The 20885-nt window shown below is 45.6% G+C and overlaps 1 protein-coding gene across 2 annotated transcripts; it reads right to left on the minus strand.

Moving 5' to 3' along the window:
• Positions 1–1024: 1024 nt before the first annotated feature.
• On the minus strand, positions 1025–19678 carry rbm33a (RNA binding motif protein 33a). 2 transcript variants are annotated; one of them, XM_057012687.1, is made up of 19 exons: positions 19493–19678; positions 17653–17731; positions 16812–16860; positions 16405–16478; positions 16030–16306; positions 14050–14217; positions 13730–13895; positions 13415–13629; positions 12998–13313; positions 12340–12401; positions 10102–10231; positions 9382–9728; positions 8679–8933; positions 8309–8572; positions 7360–8055; positions 5640–5816; positions 4970–5155; positions 4766–4854; positions 1025–4676 (listed from the first exon to the last, which is right to left on the minus strand). In XM_057012687.1, exons 1-19 carry the CDS (start codon positions 19509–19511, stop codon positions 4628–4630), a joined length of 3618 nt encoding a protein of 1205 aa, XP_056868667.1. In that variant the 5' UTR covers positions 19512–19678; the 3' UTR covers positions 1025–4627. The 2 variants fall into 2 exon arrangements, with proteins under 2 accessions (XP_056868667.1, XP_056868666.1); XM_057012686.1 differs by having other exon boundaries at positions 9370–9728.
• Positions 19679–20885: the final 1207 nt, after the last annotated feature.

Genomic DNA, 20885 nt, shown 5'->3' on the forward strand with positions numbered 1-20885 from the left:
CATAGTAGAACATTTGTCAGCCTTAAACAAATGGTTGTAATCCCCTCCCATTCCCTCCCCCCGCCCCCACCGTGTCCGCGGAGTGCGCTCTTTGGGATTCATTCTTTTGTCCGAGCGCGACGCGATGCGGTCAAACGCGGGTACTGCAGCTGGGGTGGCAGAGAGTGGGGGGTAAAGACGGAGAAAAACGGCTGCACGCGAAAATCTGGGCTGATAGAGTTGAAAATATTTTAAATAATCAGAGACCCCCCCCCCCCCCCTCCGTGATTCAGCGCTGGGACCGTAATCACCCCTCCCCCCCCAAATAAACCACATGGTTTTGGTGTGTTTTCAGCTCCACAGTCTTCAGGCTATCAGAGGTACAAGAGGGCACCGAGAGTGTTTGTGAACGTCGTAGCAACACGAGCAGGAATTCCACTTCCTCCTCTCAGGTCGCCCACATTGTGCGCCCTTGTTGATACTGCGAGGTGGAAACTTTGGAGAGGGACAAAGCGGCCCATCTCTCCCGGCGCCGTGACCCCGGGTCCCCGGCAGATACAAAAGCGTCCGCGCGGGACGGCATTCCTCAGGGCAGGTAAACAGAGCCTCCTCTAATCCCTCCGGGGGCCCTCGGTCTGCTCGGGCTCGACAACGGCTTTTACAAATGTTGACATCTGCAAACACGGAACAGTCTGGCGTTGTGGAAAACAAAACCGGGAGTTATGCAGGAGGAAGGTTACGTTTGCTCTTCGCTCACGTACCCACACGGCGGTCGTCCAACGGAGGCCCGTCAGTCGCCCCACAAACGGGACTTTATGAGGATTGAAGCTCTTAAATGATGTAAATCATCATCATGGGCGGTTCGTCCACGACTGTTGGTTGCCAGGAGACGCGTCTGACCAGATTATGGGCGATGCAGAGCGTTTAATGTCCCCAAACCAGAGAAGCTTCTTCCCCACACGCTCAATCTGAGCAACAGAAACAGCAACCAAACGCTCCTTTGAATCTCCATCCTCAATAACCACGCTCGAAAATCTGATATTTGTTTAAAAAAGGACTTTATTTTTCTTCTTTTGAGCGAATAACAAACTTCCATCTTTGGTGCGACATTGTTCTCCTCGGAGAAGCAGTTACAGCGTCAGAACACGTTCTCACAGTGATTGCAGAGTTTTTACAGAACACCATCACTTTGGGTCAAACATGGTAAAGTGTAAACACACACCGGACCAGGCGGGATGGTCACGTTTCATCCCCAATTAAGAAAACTCGGGATTTGGTGGGACTTTCAGTCACTCTCCCAGGGCGGAGACCCCGCAGGTGTCCCGTCAGGAGGCTTTTAAAGCTACAGGTCTGTCTGTGAAATGGTCTGGAAACCTCCGTCGGCCCCCTGCGCCTTACAGGAGACGGTCAACGTTCAAAAGAATTTAGGCTGGATGAACAGCGCTGGCTGGAAAAGCAACGGAAGCAACATTTGGTGCCCCCACCCAGGAGTGTGAAAGCAGCGGCCTCTATACAGTGAGAGAGGGGGGGCAAAGGTCAAAATCCTCACTCCGGCGAGACGCTTGACAGCTGTGGAAGAATCTCAAAAGGCCAAAGGTTAAAGGCGGGAGCGCGCTCCTCTGGACGGTCGGCTGCTGAAAAATTCACCTGAAAAGGTCAATTTAGCATGTGGTTGATGATGTGACCCCCCCCCCCCGGCTCTGATTGGTGGTCGGGGGGTGGCGCCGCGTTGCCCAGATGTGACCATTCCAACGGTTTAACGCACTTTAAACAGGTGAGGTAAAAATGCATGTCATTAGACGACGTCCCGTTTGTGGTAGAAACTAATTCCACCTGAAGGACAAAGACGACCAGAGAGAAGCCTCAGGTAGCATCGTTAGCATCGCTAAACAGTTTCCACGCCAACGGGACAGCTCTGGTCGTCCGGAGAAGGGCAGGAAGTCATTTCTAATGACCTGCACTTTTGATAAGTCTCTTTCTTCCAATCAGCAAAATTTAGCATAAAACAACTTGACGTAATAAAAGACAATATTAGCCAATCAGTTAGCGCTGTTCGGCTAAAACAGGCAGAGCCCTGGGAATGGTACCTGGTGGGTTTTTTTTGTTTTTTTTAGGGGGGGGGGGTTCTGTTGAGACGCTGTTCTGTGACCTGCAGAAAAGGAAAGAAGGAAGTGATTATTTCAGCCAGTCTGGACAGCATCAGAGGACCAAAACAAACCTGTGGGGAAATAAAACTGTTAGCGTTAAACAGAACCAGGAAGAGGCGGGTGGACCTGACACAAGGTTTCCGGTAGCAGCAGCAGGAACAAAGACCCGCCGAAGGCTCTCACATGAGCCTTCCCTCAATAAATATTCTAAAGCTTAAAATTTAAGTACAAATAGATTCAATATGAATCTGTTTTCCTCTATAAGAGCAGCTGTCTTATATCCACACATTAGCATCGGACATTGCCCGTACGGGTCAAATCCACAGGATTGATCACAGCACTTGACGTCAAGTGTTAACGCACAACATCAAAGACATCAAACAGAACAAAAACCTCTACAAAAGTCTGAGAAAACAAAAAGGAATCAAAGAAATCAGTTTAGAACCACTGGGAACATACAAAAGTGCGTGAGACCACGAGGACGTTTACTGTGACCTGCAGGCCTAAAAACAGACCAGGGCGCCAGTCATCTGTCGTCCTCCAGATACAAGAGATCTAAAACCAGAGATGATCTAAACGTTAATCTCTCCACGCTCAGGCCAAACATAAAACAGTGGAGTGCATCTTTGGTGGGCGCGACGCTGGACACTGGGTCAAAGCCCTGGTTGTAGCGGGACGACGGTTCCCATCATCTGTTAAAATCATCTACTTTACAAAATTTGGGGGCGATAAAAGGTGATTGGCAGCTTTTAGTCTTCTCTGGACACGGTCTAAACCGGTTTATCGACCAGACTTACAGAATAGGGCAGTCGGAAACGGAGAGAAATGCAACACAAATAAGAAAACCCGTCCAAAAAAAGGCACCAGACATACGAACATCACACACAATCACACGTCTGTGGGCTAAAGTTGACCTGGCTTCACATACCAGCATGCTCACGGTATATCAGCCACGTTTTTATTTCCTTTTGTTTGATTTAAACCTTTTTTTTGTGATCCTCTCTTCTTGTCAAAAGTCTTATAAACAGAAACGCCATCCTGTCGCTCTTCTGTTTGGCTTGAATGAAAAAAAACGGCAATAAAAGGATTGATGTGAGGACAGGTGAGCAGATCCATACATGGGAAAGGATTACAATGCAGGAGGAAGTCAGACACAGGAAGAACACTGGCAGAAAGTCTGGTCTACATATGTACACGGCCTCTACAGATAATGGCTGCCCCCTCCCTCCTGCAGATCATTTCAATCCTCTCCTGAACTATCGACTTTCTTTAAAACGCACTGCACGCCGCGGAGCAAAAGACGCACCTGGCTACAACGGAAAAGGCCCAAAGTTCCTGTAGGTATTTACATTAACGCCGCCCTCTGATTAAACCAAAGGGCCGGAAAGAGAAGCTGAGCGATTCCCAGGTTTGCAGTGATGCGGTGCCTCCCTTTAAACAACAAATTTACACATTAGAACTAGTATTTACAGGCGGATTTAGGAAAAAACCTTTATCGTAGTGAAGGGAAATAAACTTCTGGAGCTTCATAATAGTGAAACACACCAACGACGACGCCATCAGCTGAGTGTAAACCTCCAGGTATGCTAGCATAAAGCTGGAAAATACAGCTTCACTCTATCAGATGAATATTGCAAATCAATTAGCTATCAGCCCATGAAAGGTTGCGATTCTCTCTGACTCTCCACAGTTTTAGTTTACTTTAAATCGCCGATTAAAACAAATCTCAAAACAGAGGAAGTCTACTTCCAAGCACATTTATGCAACAATAAGCAACTAAACATACATTCAAAAGGCAATGACGGACGACCCAAACACGCATTCCATGTCATCAGTTAAAAGGCTGAACCAAACAACCAAACTAAACTACCACTAGGTTGATCAATCTTACAAAATTAGAATTATCCTGAAAAAGTGCTAGGAAAATTACAAGCGAACCCCTAAATGACGAATCGGGGAACTTTCTATCACTTTCTCAATAAAAACAGCCACCTGTTGCCACTGGGGGGCGCCATTTAACCAAAAACTGCTGGAAGATTCTACCATTACCTGAAGGATACCATGTAGCACCATTACTGATTAAATACTGACACCTACCGACGGGGGGAGGTATTGCAACCCCCTCACAAACTGCCTTCAAACCAAACAGCTAGCCACAAATTAGATTTCTCTTTAAAAAAGAAAAAAAATGATATTAATTAGGTGATGTACCAGTTTTACAGATTAAAGATTGGCTGGTCGAGGAGGGGAACAACCATTATCTCACTATAAGTTATTTGTAAGCTGCTCAAAACATTCATTAAAATGTACATTGGGGTCAGATTGAGGGCCCGTGGGCTCCCCGGTGCCAGTTTAACAGTCAAAAAGGGGCAGCTGAGGTGTCTGAGTTCATGGTTGATAAGCGAGCCAAAACTTCTTGGTGGAGATGATGGAGGAGCTGAGGAAATGTTCCGCCATGACCGGGTGGAGCGGCAGAGACTTCCTGGCTCCTACCGTGATCCTCATCCGTCAATCAGCGCCACATCAATGTGGGACAAATCAATCATGTGCCTGTGTAGTAATTGTAAAGGTTTCACTGACGCCGTCGGCGTAACAACCAGATTCCATTCCATCCCGAGGTTTTTAAAAGCATTGATTACCTGTGGAAGCTCATCTGGAAGTTTGCAGCGTGCTCGGGACTGGAGAATTTGGCGACGGCTTTCCTCTGCTGGGGGAACATGCAGAACATCTGTGGCGGAGAAAATAACGGGCTGAGCGTTAATGCGCCGGCAGAGGGCGCTATAGGACCACATTGAGCTCAAAGCAATGTTCACGCTGCGGGTGCACTGGCACAAGCTCCCTACCTCTATGGGACCGATGGACCTGAGCAGGTTCCTCAGCTGCATGTCTGTCGTGGAGGAGGAGAGGCCTTCTATGGAGACGGTGCGGCGTTCGCTCCCTGCAGCCCTCTGGTTCTGTCTGCCGGACGGCGGACGGCCTCGACCCATCGGCCCGCCTCCGCGACCTCGGCCCCGGCCCGACACCACCACCTACAAGCAAAGGCAGGAGTGAGAGAGACCGCCAATACGCGCAGGTTTATACATATGTAGACATTCATTTATCCAATTCTAATTATTTAAGACAGGAAGTGTCCAATTTCCAGGCAAACGACAGCTCTTCAGCAGCAGAGAAAGAGGGTGTGTGTGTGTGTGTGTGTGTGTGTTGGAGGGGGGAGCGTTCTGGTGCCTGCTTTAGCCTGTCAGCATCAGTGACTATGGTAACCGTGAAGGCAGCATGGCGGTGACAGGCGTGCAGGGAGGCCAGGGGACCTGGTGTAGCCTCCCTGTGCTACACCGCTTCCAGCTTGTCAATACTCCTGCGCCTGGCACACTGTCCTGTCTTATTACCACGACGACCAAGTGGCTGTCACCAGCGGCGCGGGACAGCGCCACAGATGTTTCAGCCTTGTTTTACTACTATATCTATATCAGCAGCGCTGGTGTCTTCGGCTCAGAGTCCTCATTTGTGACGTACCCTGTTGTGCTGCTGGTGGCCCGTTGCCCCTCGGTTAGCCTGCAGGGCTCTGCCTGCTGCCTGTTGTTGCCCCCCCGTCACAGTGACCTTCCACTGGATGCTCTGGTTCATCGGCGCTACAGACATGGCGCCTTGTTGCTGCTCTGAGCCGTCATTGGCTGCCGGCCCCTTCACACCCTGGCGGTGACGACAAAATAAATTCAAGGCGTTAAAACCCGAGCTCTCATTTTCCGTCCGCCACCGTCGGGAAATATTGTACGTCAAGACGTTGGCCGGGAAAAACAGGAAAGTTTGCAAAGCCCCAACTTGGTGAGTAAATGGGAAATGTGCCAGCAAATGAGCCCAGCTGCTATCAGGCATCTGTGGGGAATAAGAATCAACTCAATAAGGTGATGGACTCATTATCGAATAAAGTCACAGCCCGACTGCTGACGCGCGGGAAGGAATTGAAGGTCGTCTCTTCCCCCGACTCTGCAGAGAGATGTGACAGATCAATAAAGGGGGGAGAAAAGGAGCGATATCTCTGACCTGTCCCCAGTGGAGAGTAAATGGATTAATCCCTCCTATAGAAATCACGGCTCCTGATTGCGCCCATCAAAAGCTAAGCTGCATTACACTGAACCGACAGCGGCTCAATGTGTATCCCTGTCTCCCGTCCTACCCCCAGCCTTTGTGTCTCATGCTGCTTTGTATTATCCCTGATGAAAATATAATTTGCCTCTTATCTGTGTGCCTAAGCCATCCAAATCCAAATCCTCAAAAGTGGCAACTTTCTTACACAGGTATTATTTTGCCTTCCCTGCACCCTCGTTCAACCAAGAAAGATTAATTACAGCAGACCTGGATTGCTATTCTTTTGTCACCGCGCACCTGAGAGATGGTTCGATAGAAACCAGAACGAAAGGGGGAAAGTGTGAGAAAAACAGGAGTAGAGAGATAACATTGTCAAGCCCCCGAAGATGACAGCAGAAGACAGAGCATCCAGACATCTTTTTTTCCCAGCGTGGCATCAGGGCTCGCTTGTTTTCCTCCTCCACCTCTGATCACACTCCTCTCCTCTTCCTCGTGATGCAGCACATCAGATAGCTCTGCTCAGGTTTCCATTACAGCGCTGACACTCGCTTATCTTCATCTGCAGACAGTCTCAGATACCGGCTCCGCGGCGTTATCCTCCGGGATGAAGCCGGAAAGCAGCTTACTTCAAATACGATCCCACCCCGCCGACATGCCTCTTCAGCGGCGCGTGCGGATGTTTAACACGCACGCCTTTGTGTCTTTTCAATTAAGATTAATACACAATTAAGGCCAACGACACGCTGACAAGTGACTATAAACTAGCCACCGGTGCTAATTCTGGAACTGTTATTTTACCCTTTCCCAGAATCCTCCCCTGGCCTCACAAGAGGGGATCAACCTTTATAAGAGAAGTGATGAGGTGTCTGAATCCACAGATAAATGTCACACTGCTCACTTTAATGTGTCCTAAAGGTATAATGTATGTTGAGACACTCGCCTTAAATACCAGCTCGCACCTTTACGAGGGGAACTTTTAACAGATCAATTTTGCCAGAATGACACGCGCATTATCCTGTCATATCTATAGGTTAGATATCTTTTAGATCACACAGTGGACTGGCGGCACTTGTGTTGAAAAGTGTCACTTATCTTTTCAATTAAACCGGTGAAGGATGCTAAAAATAAAATTAAACGGCATGCTCACCGCTCCACAGAGTTTGATGACGCGGACTTTTTGTGGCAGTTGTTGCCCGTCAGTCAGAGAAATGTTGGTCCTCTGCATCACTGTTCTTTTGGCCCCGGGTTTAGGTCCAGTCTGAGCAGAAGCCACAGTTGAAATGAGTGGTATGTTCCTCTGAGTCGGCTCGTTCGCCTCGACTCCGAGCTTGATCTGCACGGCAGCGTTCCGCCGCTGCTGTAGTGGCTGTTGATGGTTGTGTTGGGGCTGTTTCCACTGGGTGGGACCAGGCCTGGGGGCCTGCTGCTGCTGGGTGGGACCTTTAGACATGTGGAGTCGAGTCTTGACATTAGGACCCGGCGCAGGAGTCTGAGCGCCGCCGTTGGGAGGAGCGAGGGCGCCTGGGTTTGGACCTGTTAATGGTTGGTTTAAGGGCTGCGGCGCTCTCGGAGTGGACTGCCTTTGTTGCTGAAGTTGTTGTAGCTGCTCCTGCTGCTGCGGAGGCAGTGGTTCCTGGTGTGGTGCAGGTTGTGGCGTTGCCTGTGATGGAGCAGGGCTCTTGCCTGGGGTTTGGGAATTCAGCCTGTCCAGCAGCTCCTTCTTTCTGACGCCAGCCTGCATCTGCCTCCGCATCTCCTTCTTCTTTAGGATCTCCTCTCTCAGGCGCTTTTGCTCTTCGATCTTTAGGCGGTACTGCCGCGTCTCCTCGTCTTCGTCTGGGTTCTGAGTCAAAGAAATGAAAACATGACGGGCTGCTTTGCTGAGAGCAAGTGACCGATCTCAGATGTAATCGCCGTCAACACTCAAGTGAAAAATTCAACGGTATTGATTTCCTTATGGAATGAGACAGATTCATTTAGTACATGGTTGGGATTTTAATAAATGCGAACCTTGAGCACATTAAAAGGCTCCATTTATTTTCAACATGAAAACCGTGGTGGGTACAAATGTAGAATAGTGGGGCTACCAAGCTGACCTGTGCCTCCCTGCGACTGAAGCCACTGCTTTCTCCCCCAGGCTGCATTTCAGCTTTGGCAAAATCTTGGCCTCTTCCTCTGCCACCAGCAGGCACCGCCTGAGAGCTCTGCTCAGGACGCACACCCTGTGTTGCCTTGGCAACAGGCCTCATGTTGGCGGCAGGGCGGGAACTGTTCATGTTTGTGTTGCCAGGTGCGACGGGGAGCTCCCGTAGGTTGCTGTTGCGCGGCTGCATCGGCTTAGAGATGTGTTGAGGTGCGTTCTACAGAGAAAATAAACTTTTATTATCTCTTTAAATGTGACAATTGTCTCTTTTTTTGTAAAAAAAACAAAAAACAAAAGAGGAGTAAAGCTGAAAAATGTCTCACCATTCTCTGCCTGCTGGGTATTGTTCTCTGTGGAAGGTTCTGAGGGCGGGAATTTATCTGTCTGCCGTGCTGCTGCTGCTGCTGCTGGAACGGATTCTGGCCGTGGAGCATCATGGGGCGGGGTTCACCGACATTTTGCTGCTCACGATGGAGCAGGTCCTGTCTGTGATGATGCTGGTGTTGATGCATGGGCTGATGGGGTGGGAGTGGATCGCGGTGTGGGAGCTGGGGACCAGGGGGCCCGTGCATTAAGCCCTTTTATACAAAAGAAGATGGAAAAAAAATTAAACATTTCATTCAAGCACTAGCTTCCAAGTGAATTTGCATCACTTGGTGCCAGTGATTTATTCAGCCTACATTTGAGTATCCGTATAATAGTTCACCAAGAACTATTGTATCACTAGGGGGAGCTCTTGTCTGTGTCCCCAGTGAAGGCAAACATGTCAGCAGCATTTATCTATAGAGGCTGATCAACCATGTGTGACCGGAGGGATAGAACGGGCAGCAACATGAATAAAATCTCACACATTTGTGGTAGACATATTATGGGATGTTGACTACTGCGCTACGCCAGGATGTTACTATGATATAATCACAAGCCTAAGAGTGAATTATTCTATTGAACAGGAAAGGAGCAGAACACAGACTACACACAGATACAGACATTTATTAATTTAAAAAAATCACTTACTCTAAGTCGTACCTGCATCCCAAATTGGACTTGTGGAGGGGGGAAAGGGTTTCCCTGTTGGCCAAAATGCTGACGCGGGCCCATGAACGGTCGAGGCTGGTTCTGTGAACCTCCTTGGTTGAGGTTCATCATCCCCTGATGGCCCTGATGAGGAGGGAGGTTGGGTCTGGGAGGTTCTCTAGGAAAAAGTCCTGTAGGACCCTGGCCCATCTGATTGAAAGGTGGTCCTGGTGGGCCAAAGCCCATGTGGCCTTGGTTAGGCAGCTGTTGCTGGTGGTGAAGGTTGTGGTTGTTCATTGGGTTGGAGCTTTGGTGATCAAACATGTGCTGCCCTGGAAACCGTGTTGACTCTGTGCGCTCTGGGTCCACACAAGGCAAAGCAAACAACAGCAAAGAAGTCAGATTGTTTTGGGGTTGTTTTTTATTACTCTCTAGATGTACAGCTTTACAGCAAGAGTAGATAACTCTATCAAGGTAAAGCAGTAAACAACTGTAGTGTCAGACCTGCATTAATCCCGTGAAAGAAACATGTGAAATATAGATGTTTGATGCAGCCTGTAAAACTCATTCAGATGTATATATACACATGCATATAACATGAGAACTACTAATAGAGCAGCACCAGAATCAAGCAGCATACCCTGCAGGTATACTGCCAGAGGTGATGTCAAATAGGATTAAATATGCTAAGAGAGCTTTGTAACCCTCATAAGGACTGGGTGTAGGACTCACCTCCCATAAAGAGAGGCTCTCTGTCTGGTGGGCCTTGAGGTGGTTGGTTCCTGAAGGGCTCGATGTGATGAGGGGAGCGCTGGGGCAGACCGAAATTACCAGGCATGTGCTGCTGGAAGTCTCCCGGTCCCTGCGAAAAACACAAAACTTGAGATTTATAGGCCATACTGGGAACTTAATCATCACAAACAAATTAAACTAATGAAAATGGGAACATGTTGGAGTCATTTAGGTGGGCAGAGAGGGCATGTAATTGAAGCACTGGGGTCATTAAAAAGATGCAGAATTTTTAGTTGTCAGCATCAATATGGATGCCAATATTAAAGAAACCCTTCAGCCTGAATGTTTGAGTAAACCTGCATTAATGCTACTTGGGGCTCTGTGAATAAAGCATCCAAAATCCTCCCTGCAATAAGCTAAGGGTAACTCAGGAGAGGATAAGTGTCCTCACCTTTGTTTAAACCACTTTGTGTGTTCAGACTTTAAGACACTACTGACATTACTCCCAAGCCATATTACAAGGAAAACTAGATAATAACCCTTTAATCCCTCCTCAGAATTTGAATCCACCTCATAGGTGTCTCTTTTATTCCTTGAAACATCAACCTCTGTTGAAAAATTAACCAGCCCTTCAATGCATGGCACTCCAACAATTGGCCTCCTCCAAGCCTATTATAAATTACTTAAGATGCTATCAGGGTTTTTAATCCATCTTTATTCCACTGCTGCGTAGAGGTATTTAGAAGGGAGTAGCGTAAGAAATCTAGAAGGCCAGGGACCCCAAAACTTGCTGAACAGAAAGTTAATCAAAGAGGCTTATGGAGACATGGGCATTACAATCAGACTGTTTTAAAAGGTCAAACAGGTAGGTTTGCACAATGAGGACTCTGGTGTCTGCATAATACCACTCCAATGACAGCTCATCCTCTCACTTTTAATCCTTGATAAAGCAGGCTGCAAGCTGCTCCATGTGTAAAAGATGCAAACACAGTGTAAGCAGTGACGGAATAGCAAATATATTTATAAAGGAACAAGGCCAAATGTCACATGCTCTAGAAAAAAGGGGAATTAGAGCATAGAAATAGTTGTGTGTCTGGGCTTCACATCAGCATTTGTTATCACGGATGATGCAGAAAAGGAGACTTGTGCACCACAAAAATATCGATATTGATTCAAACTGAAACATTACTGTAATTTCCAAATGAGACCTTCCCTTTGACAGGAACTCGGGTGATTACATTTGATGGGTCGATGATTGGTGATAATGAGTAATCAGGTGTGTGCTCCTAAATGGAGTGTTGCTCGTCCGCGTGTCACCTGCATCTCAAATTGTGTCCTTGGCAACTGACACTTAAATACGATTGACAGCTGGGGAATCCAACACTGGGCTGTTCATCAGCTGTCTGGCAACCCTTCCAACCCCACACACAACACACACAACTGAGATATTAGTGCTGCCGTGATCAATATCCCTTATGATCTCAGGGATCCATTACTGAGATACTGATTTTTTAAATTTAATACAGCCTCTGTGTTACCTGGCTCCAATCGTGTTGTACTTGAAAAATCCTATCTATGTGGATTCATTTGCATTAATCCATATAAAATGATATCTTGAAGCCAGAGTAACCTTGAAAAATTTCCCAGAATACGTCTATTACTGTAAACATATTGCAGACAACTCTGAGACTGCGCCTTTGTTAAACAAATAAATATGTTTAGAAAAAGCACCGTTTCGAAAAAAGAAAACTTCAGACTCTTTCTCTGATGTGAAATTGGGCATTAGAAATATATAGTTCGAGAGGCTAAACCCAGTCACATCATACCAGCACAGCACAGTGTTCCAATCACTTAAATACTGTGCCTTTGGGACCCAAACTTGTGAAAAGTGAATTTTAACTGGCAGTTTATCCTGGTTTTACAAGTCCATTATGCACAAAGATAGCCATTCAAAGCCTAAACCAAACCATGAAGAGTGGCTACCCAAGTCCCGCTGCTCACAGCACCACCCTCCAAAATTGCACCGCCTCGAAGCCCTATCATACATTTCCAGTTGTGCAGCCGACTCGCATCAGTGTTTACAGATATGCTTTAACGGTATTTGGACAGGGCCAGTGGTCTAATTGCTGTAATGATATTGCCTTTGCAAAAAAAAAAAAAAAAAAAAAGGGCAGGCAAACCGTGTTGGAGAGGAAGAGAAAGTGAGGTGAAAGGGAGAGAGGAGCAGCTGCTACTCACAGGGAACCTCTGAGGACTCACAGCATGTCTGGGCTGGCTCTGAGCAGGAGGCATCAAGGGCACTGCAATGAGATAGATAGGGGAGGGGGGGGGGGGGGCGTGGAAGGGGAGGACAAGGAAATCGAGGGCCAGCAGACAGAGGTTAGTGATGTTGAAGAGTGAAGGCCCTGAGACATGTGAGATTTCCCATATTGACCAAAACATAACATACAAATGTTAATAAGATACAAGATGTTAAATTATCCTACTTATGAGCATTCAATATAACATTTCTGAGATGAGTTAATCGGTGCTGGCTAGGAAAAAAAAACAAAAAATAACAGCGGACACATGCTTTACATTAAAGAATTCAATCTTGGCCCAGACACAGGCCTGATAAACCGATCACGGGGAATGGGATGGCGGCGCTGCCAGGGGGGATAAAGGCTGGATAAACCCATTACTGGCAGAGAGAGCCCTTCACCTGCCACTCATCCAAACAACAAAATGACACCCTGACAGTGCCCAAAAAGGTGTCTGGATTAGAATAACTGCCAGACATACTGCCATCCAACAACTCCAAGGAGAAGCTTCTTAAACAGGAAGGTGTCGTTTCTGACATGGAATATTCAAACAAAGAATTCTACTGTGTAAATTAAACGGAATTGAACAGGCCTACCTCGTACAGATGATGTAGGGTGCCCTCTGAAATGGGGGTTAATATGGATGTTTTTGGGCTGTGGAGGGTGCTCTTGGTGGTGTTGTGGGAAGTTGGGTGGTGGGGAGCTCATAATCCGCGGCGAAGGCTCCATCTGTGGCCGCAGCGGCGGGGAACGGTGCGTCATGTGTGGGGGGATGAGGGGCTGCAGGGGCTGCTGGGTAAGAGGGCGCCCGTGCTCTTGGAATGGAGGAGGTCCTCTGGGGTGGGGAGGGTGGTGCTGCTGGGACTGCACGTGCTGATGATGAAGCTGATGAGATGGAGGCATTCGGGATGGCTGGATAGAGACGGAACAAAATCAAAAACACAGCAAAGGTGAGATAGTCTTTACTCCATGTAGCTAAAACCGTTCAGGTGGATGAGTGCACAGTAGCCTACCAGCTTTCCCATTGTTCCCATTAGTGGGGGCCTCTGATCATTCATTCTTCCTCTGTTTCCTCCTCTGAAGTCCATCAGTCCAAATGATGGACAGCCCCCTCTGCCCCGGCCTCCCCTCCCGTCTCCTCTGCCTCGCCCACCGTGTCGGTGCAGCCGTTTTTGCCGTTCTTGTTCCTCAAACGCCATCAGATCTTTTTTAGCCTTCTCAGACAATTCTATAATAGACAAAAACACCTTAGAATCCCAAATAATGTTGAGTGCATGATCAACTCCTGCCTCTGAGAAGATATTATCCTGGGCAGGAACAAACTGTACCTAAAGTTTCGGGGATATTTCTCCTTTTGCTTGCATCAGCCAATCGAACAACAACACCTTCTTTTCTTTCTGATCTGAATCTCATACGGCCAGACTCTTCGTCCTCCTCATCCTCATCATCCGTTTCCTCCTTTGTTTCTTCTTCGGGCAGGGTTTCACTTTCAACCTGAGGACATTTTAACAGTTGAAGATCAAACTTTGGACAAATTGTGGAGCCCCCGCGTTCATCTGTCATTCTTTGACGAGAAACCTAAAACTTAATAAGGCTTAAATGAAACCTAATGCAAAGACAAACACTGGCACACCAAGAAGCAAAATACCATTTCTGTCTCAAATTCCTGCGAGTCCTGAGCTGTGGTGTCATTGTCCTCTTCCTGCTGCTCGTCTCCCCCAACTACCGGCACCTCCTCCACCTCCTCCTCCGGGGCCTCCTGCTGCTCTCCAAGTTCATCCAAAGGCTGATCATCATAGGTTTGATATTCATCATCCTTAAAGATCACATAATAATGGTTACATCATCATAGTTGAAGGAACAGCAATAGAGTCGTTTCCTGGTTGGTGTCGCAGCTAAAAACATGTTTGCTAAGCAGAGAAGTATTCATGTAACTACAGCAACAGAAAAGGACATTTAGGTCAATTTTTATGACACAAAGAAATCCTTTTATCTGAGTAGTTGGAATAAATGAAATTTGGTCCAATTATGCAACACTTGAATATTCGCATTTGAGATAGAAAAATCATGCTGTAATAGAAAGAGACAAAAATCACTCGGAGCAGGAAGGGAAACATTAAAATGTCATGGAGGGGATTTCGGGGAGACACCATATTACCCCACCACCACCACCCGCCCACTTGAATTACCATAACAGTGGGGGCTAGGCTTCATTACTATTCCTGACAGCATTTGAAATTCAATGAGATGTAAATGTTTGACATGACATACAGAAATGCAGGCAGAGATAAAAACACTCCTCCCCAGTTCACTGATGGTGAAAATATCATTGACTGACTCCTCGCAAATCACTCCGTTATCGCTCGTGCTGTATGTGATTCGCTGCCAAAAAAAATTGCACATGTAAACATTCGGCACCATGACGAGTCAGTTGTAGCAATTCTATAGAGGAAGAAAATCACCTTGTGATGGAATCATTTGAAATGAGACACACAGTATCGTCTGTCCACAGCCACCAATTTAGAGGGAGAATTGCAAATACCCAACCAAATATTCAATCAGTATAGCAGCCACCAGCAAAAATAAGGTCAGACTGTAGGTCACAACAGGGTGTTTGCTGTTGTGCTCCATTAACCTGCCAAACAACAGCATATATTCATGCAGAAAAGGCTGGGAAAAAAACCACTCATCAAACCAAATGGATGGACAGGCTGCCCCAGGGGACCAGGACAGCTTAATCCTTTAAACGGTTCCACACAGTACTCAATGGACACCACGGTGAGCCAAATGTCAAGGGTAGGTGGCGTATTGACCTTGTTGTAAGTACACATCAGCACATGATGACTTCTTAAATTATTTCAACAATACCTGCATTCTTAGCCCTAAAATAAAGAAAAGGCTTCCACGTGCACAGTGCGGCCTTGATAACAGGGCTGACGTCTTATCTTTGTCTGGAGAAAGGTGGAAGGGTAATGCATCTCTGTCAGGTGCCAAACACCATCACACCTTGGTAAATGGACCATAACAGACATTTGCACATGGATCTGTTCTTATCTCTGATCCTCTTAGGCCCCACTAAGAGGGTAGGGGAGTGAATAAAAGGCAAACTCGCATCAATCATTAGAAAACTGGATGGGGTGTCCTGGGGAAGGTCAATAATCTTTTCACCTGCATCAGACTTTATCAGATTCAGTCGAAATCCCAAAATAAAAGCCTCCCGCATTAGCCTCTGCCAATTGGCAGCACATCTTCCTGACACAAAGGAGCCCCTTACTCTCCCAAAGATACAAGCCCAAGGTCACAAAGGCAAGGCGGTTTAGAGACGACAGCAGCGCATTGCCCCTTGCCAAACAAGCTGTCAACACAAACCTGGTCAGCACGATGAAGAAATTAAGTGGCAGGAAGTGATAATGAATCTAATCCTCCCCCTGCCCCAAAATGCCGACTGACATTTCTGTCCCCTCAATAGATTTCGATTCAGCCTGTCCTCTCAGCAGGGCAAACTGACACTATCTCTGAAATACAAAAGAGCGAGGAAGAATGGCCAAGACCTGTGTGTGTGTGTGTGTGTGCGTGCATGCTTGGAAGGGGGTGATATTTATGTGAGTAAGCGAACTTGAGAACTCACTTGAAATTCACCATCGAGAGGCTCATTGATATGGATGTCTAGCACTTCATCTGGGTAGCCGTCGCCACCATCGTCTATTTGATCTTCACACATTTCTGAGTTGTCCTGGCCGTACTCCTCAGCGTACTCCTCTTCCCCCTCGTGCTGGTACCCTTCCTCCAAGCCTTGTGCAGCCGAGTTCATGACATCATCCGTGTATTCAGCTTCCTGCGAGTTGTCCTGCTGGTCATAGGATGTGTCCAAGTTGTAGGTGGCGTTGAGGCTCACATCCTGACCACTGAGAACAAAGAAAGCACTCGAGAGGTTAAAGGAAGTGACGGAAACAGCGCTTCAATTTATCATTTTTACTGGATTATAAAAAGCTAAACGACAAACCTCATGTCTATATCTTCCTCATCGCTTTGAAGGAGGTCATCATTCAGCTCTTCATCCGACACTTCTGAGGCATTCTAGAACAAAAATAACATTTAACTTAAAACATTTTTATTGTGCCTACAAGGGGGAGGGGCAAGTGCCCCCTGTAACACCAAAGGATGCTTGAAACCCATGTGGTGAAGGCAATCTGGGCAGGTCAGCCCTGCTCTTTTACTTCCTCCTACTTGCCCCTGTGGAGGAGCCACCTGCTACAAGTCAACAGCTCACTTGCTTTCCTTATTCCTATATTGAATAACTGAGTTATTATCCTTCCGCATTCTCCTTGTAAGCAGAAAACCTTGTTGGTAGGGGGGCTGGGGGGAGAGCAATTGAGACACAAAGGTGAAGCCGAGCTTCTTCTATCTCACCTTTTTTCCTGTTGGCCAATCCTCCTCCAACAAATCTTCCTCCAGGTCGCTTAAAGAGAAAAGACAGCATGCTCTCTGTCAGACTAGGGTGCTAATATCCATTTCCTAGACACAACTGTCACAACTCGACAGCTCAAGGGAATGTCCCCTTGAATATTGTAAAAGGACATACAGTGTCTCTTTAAGGCTACGTCTCAACTGTAACGTCTTCGTAGAGACTTTCACATCCTATGTGAACACGGAATGAAAGTGTTTTCACTTTATTTCTGCATTAAGCCTCGAGTTCCGTTCCCAAATTTCTTTGAAGCAAAACTGATTTCCTGTCAATGATTGTCAAAATCTGTTTAATTATGTGTTAAAGCCTGAAGGTAGCTGTCACGGCATTAACTATGCAGGAACCACCGTGAAATGTATTAGGTTAAAAAATGAATCAGCATCTGTAACAGAGCATAACAATGGTGTCGTTTCAGGCATGCAACACAAAGTGAGATCAGAAAATAATTCTACTGGCAGGTGAAATGATAAATAAAGCACCATTCTGCCATATTAACAAGGACAGAAGTCCAATTAAACTAGCCCAAACCAAATTTTTTATTAATCTAGGTTGTGGCAAGCTGCCAAAGTCTGGATATTTACTGAAATGATTGAGTCGTTGAAATATGAGTCAATTTTCTGAGTGCAATTGGGCTTGGAAAATTAAAATATAATTTCTGTCAATATTTTTGGACTTTTAAATCTAAAACTATCAAACAAAAGGATGAAAATAAACTATCAGAGCCGTTTGAAAATTACACAGCGGTCAGCAGTCTTCTTGTCGTGAGATGACTGCACGAGGAGTTACCTGTCCAGATCGTCATCCTCGCCTCTCCTTCGGCGTGACCTCTCAGCTCCGGGCTTGTCAAACTCATCAAACTCATAATCTGCAACAGAGAGGCAGATTTCTTTGCAAATGCAGTCCCAGCAGAGCAATCAATGATGTTAAACTGCTAGTTACATCAACGTGCTCGGCACAAATTTTAAAAAAGCAACATAAAATGTAGTATAAGACGTAGACAATTAGAAATTAGTCAGGATAAATAGGTAGAGTACCAACTAAGTTGATTTGGCTGCAGACCTCTATTAGCAATCAGTTACTCTGTGGAAGATATTTCTGCAGAAGCATCCTGGACACAATTTTATTGGGTTCCCTCAATCCAGTCAGCTTTTCTGTTCTAATTCAGAATTTCAGAATTTTGAGTTCATCATATGGACAACAACAGGTGCCTGGCTATTTTGGAAAGATGCTTGACGTCACCAGGCTCAGTTGGTGGGAAAGATGCAATGGTCAGTAAGAGTCTGGAGCCCGTTAAGGCATCTGAAGATGCTTGAAGATGCTGCATGCTTGGCAACTTGACAGGAAATAGTTCCCCAGTCAGGCTGGGAATTTCACCGTTGCAGAAGGGCTCCATGTGGTATATATTCTGTCCAAATTTTCCCTCCGTTGAAGCACTTCTCTGATGTACACCTGTCTTTCCAATCAGTGTTTTGTGGGGGTTTTTCCACTTTAAAATAAAAAGTGCTTTGGAACAAAGTCTTTCCTGACAGATCCCATCCCAGAAAACCTGGCTGGATGGAGGCCTCATACGACTGGATTGAGACAACCCGTATAAAACATAGGACTAGGAAAGGGATAAACTGTGCATGATTTATGTGCATGAGACACTCCGAGGCATTAAATCACTCACAATTTAAGCAGATACTTCTGCCTGTTTCAGTCATAGACCAACCTTAACAATCCCCAGGTCCAAATGTTTCCTGTTTATGTCAACCTATTAGTCCTGTCACACACAGCAAGCATCATATCTGTTACAGTGGACCAAGAGGGGCTCACAACTGGGTCGGAATAGATTAAATAACTGAGGGACAATGATCCTCTTGGCCATAAAAATGCCTGTCAATCTTTTGTTGTTTTTTTAATTTTTTCAGCCTCTGGAAACGTTAAATGATTCTGATAATCGATTGCTCAATATTGGAGCATGCAGACTCAAAATGGTATATAATGTAGAACCAATTTGTCTTTTACCAACAGCTTCATCCATACACATCTTAAACCAGACATGGTGATGTCAAATGTAGGTAGCAATGCAATAAAGCTAATAATCTGTAGCTCTGCACCGAGGTAAGTGTGAAAATAAGGCGAGGTCTTTCTCGCCGACTGCAGCAACAGGGTTAGCTAACATAAACAAGCCCACGGTTAGGTTTTCAACAGAAACACGGCGTTTGAACATTTACATAAGTTGGATGATGCTAATAAACACTGCAAATGGAAATAAAAACGTGTTAACGCCACTCACATGCATAATATATGAAATAGGCGTGACCGTTACTGTGAATCATTTAATAATAAGATGGTCATTACTGAACAATTCGGCTAATTAGCTAGCTAGCCCATATTAATTTCATCTTTCTTTTGCGCAAAAAAAAAAAAACAATTCTCATTTTAAGACGGGAAAAATGGCAGCCGCTCGAATCTCACAAATTAATTTTAAAAGTAAGCATGCACATATCCACTACCCACTTTGATTACTTATATCTGACGTCTTATGCGGCCTTGTAACCGTGTAGCCGTATGATAGCCCCCTTAGCTGCAAAGCTACATGGCTAACACGAATTCATCGACAGAAACTAATTATTTTACTTACCATGGGAGTTGGCGGACATGATGCAAGACTTGACGTCTCACCAAAAAACGGCACTGAACATTTACTCCTTAAAACAGCATTTTAAACGATATATACGTTTAAGGTGGTACAGAGACGCCTTCTATGCGGCGGTGGCTATTACCGCGAGCCACAAATATGCCAGCCCCGATGCATTGTGGGAGAAAAGCATCAGCTCCCCCGATCGGTCTGCTGCGGCACAAAATAAGAGAAATTATTGTTATTATTATTATTATTATTATTATTATTATTATTATTATTATTATTATTATTATTATTAGTAGTAGTAGTAGTAGTAGTAGTAGTATATTATAATAATAATAATTATTATTATTATTATTATTATATTATTATTATTATTATATTATTATTATTATTATAGTAGTAGTAGTATATTATAATTATTAGTAGTAGTAGTAGTAGTATTGTTGTTGCTGTTGTTCGGAGAACTAGTGTTTTTGTTGTATTAGACCATGAGGAAGGCAAATGTATGGATAATGTGGTATTCTTAAAGTCCTTTTGACTAAATAGAATATTGCTGTTCACTCTGCAGTGTGAAGGCTAATGTTGAATTCCGATCCACACTTTAAACTCTGGGAGTCATCGCTGCCTGATGGCAGAATTCTAGCAGCCAGCGTCCTCCTGGGCTGACAATTACGGACAAAGATCTGAAGGGACACCAAAGAGAGGTGAGCAGTGAAGTGAAGCTTCATTGTGTTGGCTCATTATGGGGTCCTGCAGTGAGGAACAAGCCATTTTGTACCATCACAAGGTCAATGTCTCAAAGCCAGAGCAATGGAGGGGATCAGTGCTTGGATTTTTAATTTGACAAAGAGTAAAGGAGCTTTCCGATAGAAAGAGAGAGAGAATGATGGCGATGTTGAGACTGCAAATGGTTTCCACATCTCTAATATGAACTGCAGTCATACCAACTTCCTTTTATTTGGTGTGGTTGGTAAAAATGGAAACCACAACAGCTGTCTTGATTGGGTTGTAGATTTTTCTAAAATATGGCTCTCAAAAAATGTATCCCTTCTCCAATTATTCTGCCTGCAGGTGCAATTCAGATCTGTGCATGTCCCATCTGATTAAATATTCACACTTAACAACTGTTTCCAAAGTTGTGAAAGATATTTCTATGCTGCCTGGATTCACTTTCCCAGGAATTTTTGATTTTACTTCCAAATAGATGTGAAAAGGGGAGCTGTCACACTCCATTATAGTGAACTCAAGGATTCAGTGCCCTATCCAAATCCAGCGGTTTTCCATAACAATGCAAATTAAAAGGGTGTAAAGGCGAAGGAGACAAGACCTGTTATTTTCTTTCCCAGACAGAGGTTCTTTACGACAACCTCGTCTGCAGGCCTTGTGTTTT

Source organism: Takifugu flavidus, chromosome 17, assembly GCF_003711565.1.
Source record: "Takifugu flavidus isolate HTHZ2018 chromosome 17, ASM371156v2, whole genome shotgun sequence".
In the NCBI taxonomy this organism is placed as follows: Eukaryota; Metazoa; Chordata; class Actinopteri; order Tetraodontiformes; family Tetraodontidae; genus Takifugu; species Takifugu flavidus.

What these genes read in the sequence shown, in the direction of transcription:
- rbm33a (XM_057012686.1), bottom strand. An exon ending in TCAGTCGCAGGGAGGCACAG is followed by an intron (nt 8,056 to 8,308) that starts GTCAGCTTGGTA and finishes TCTTTGACTCAG; the next exon opens with AACCCAGACGAAGACGAGGA. An exon ending in TCATCAAACTCTGTGGAGCG is followed by an intron (nt 5,817 to 7,359) that starts GTGAGCATGCCG and finishes CGTCACCGCCAG; the next exon opens with GGTGTGAAGGGGCCGGCAGC.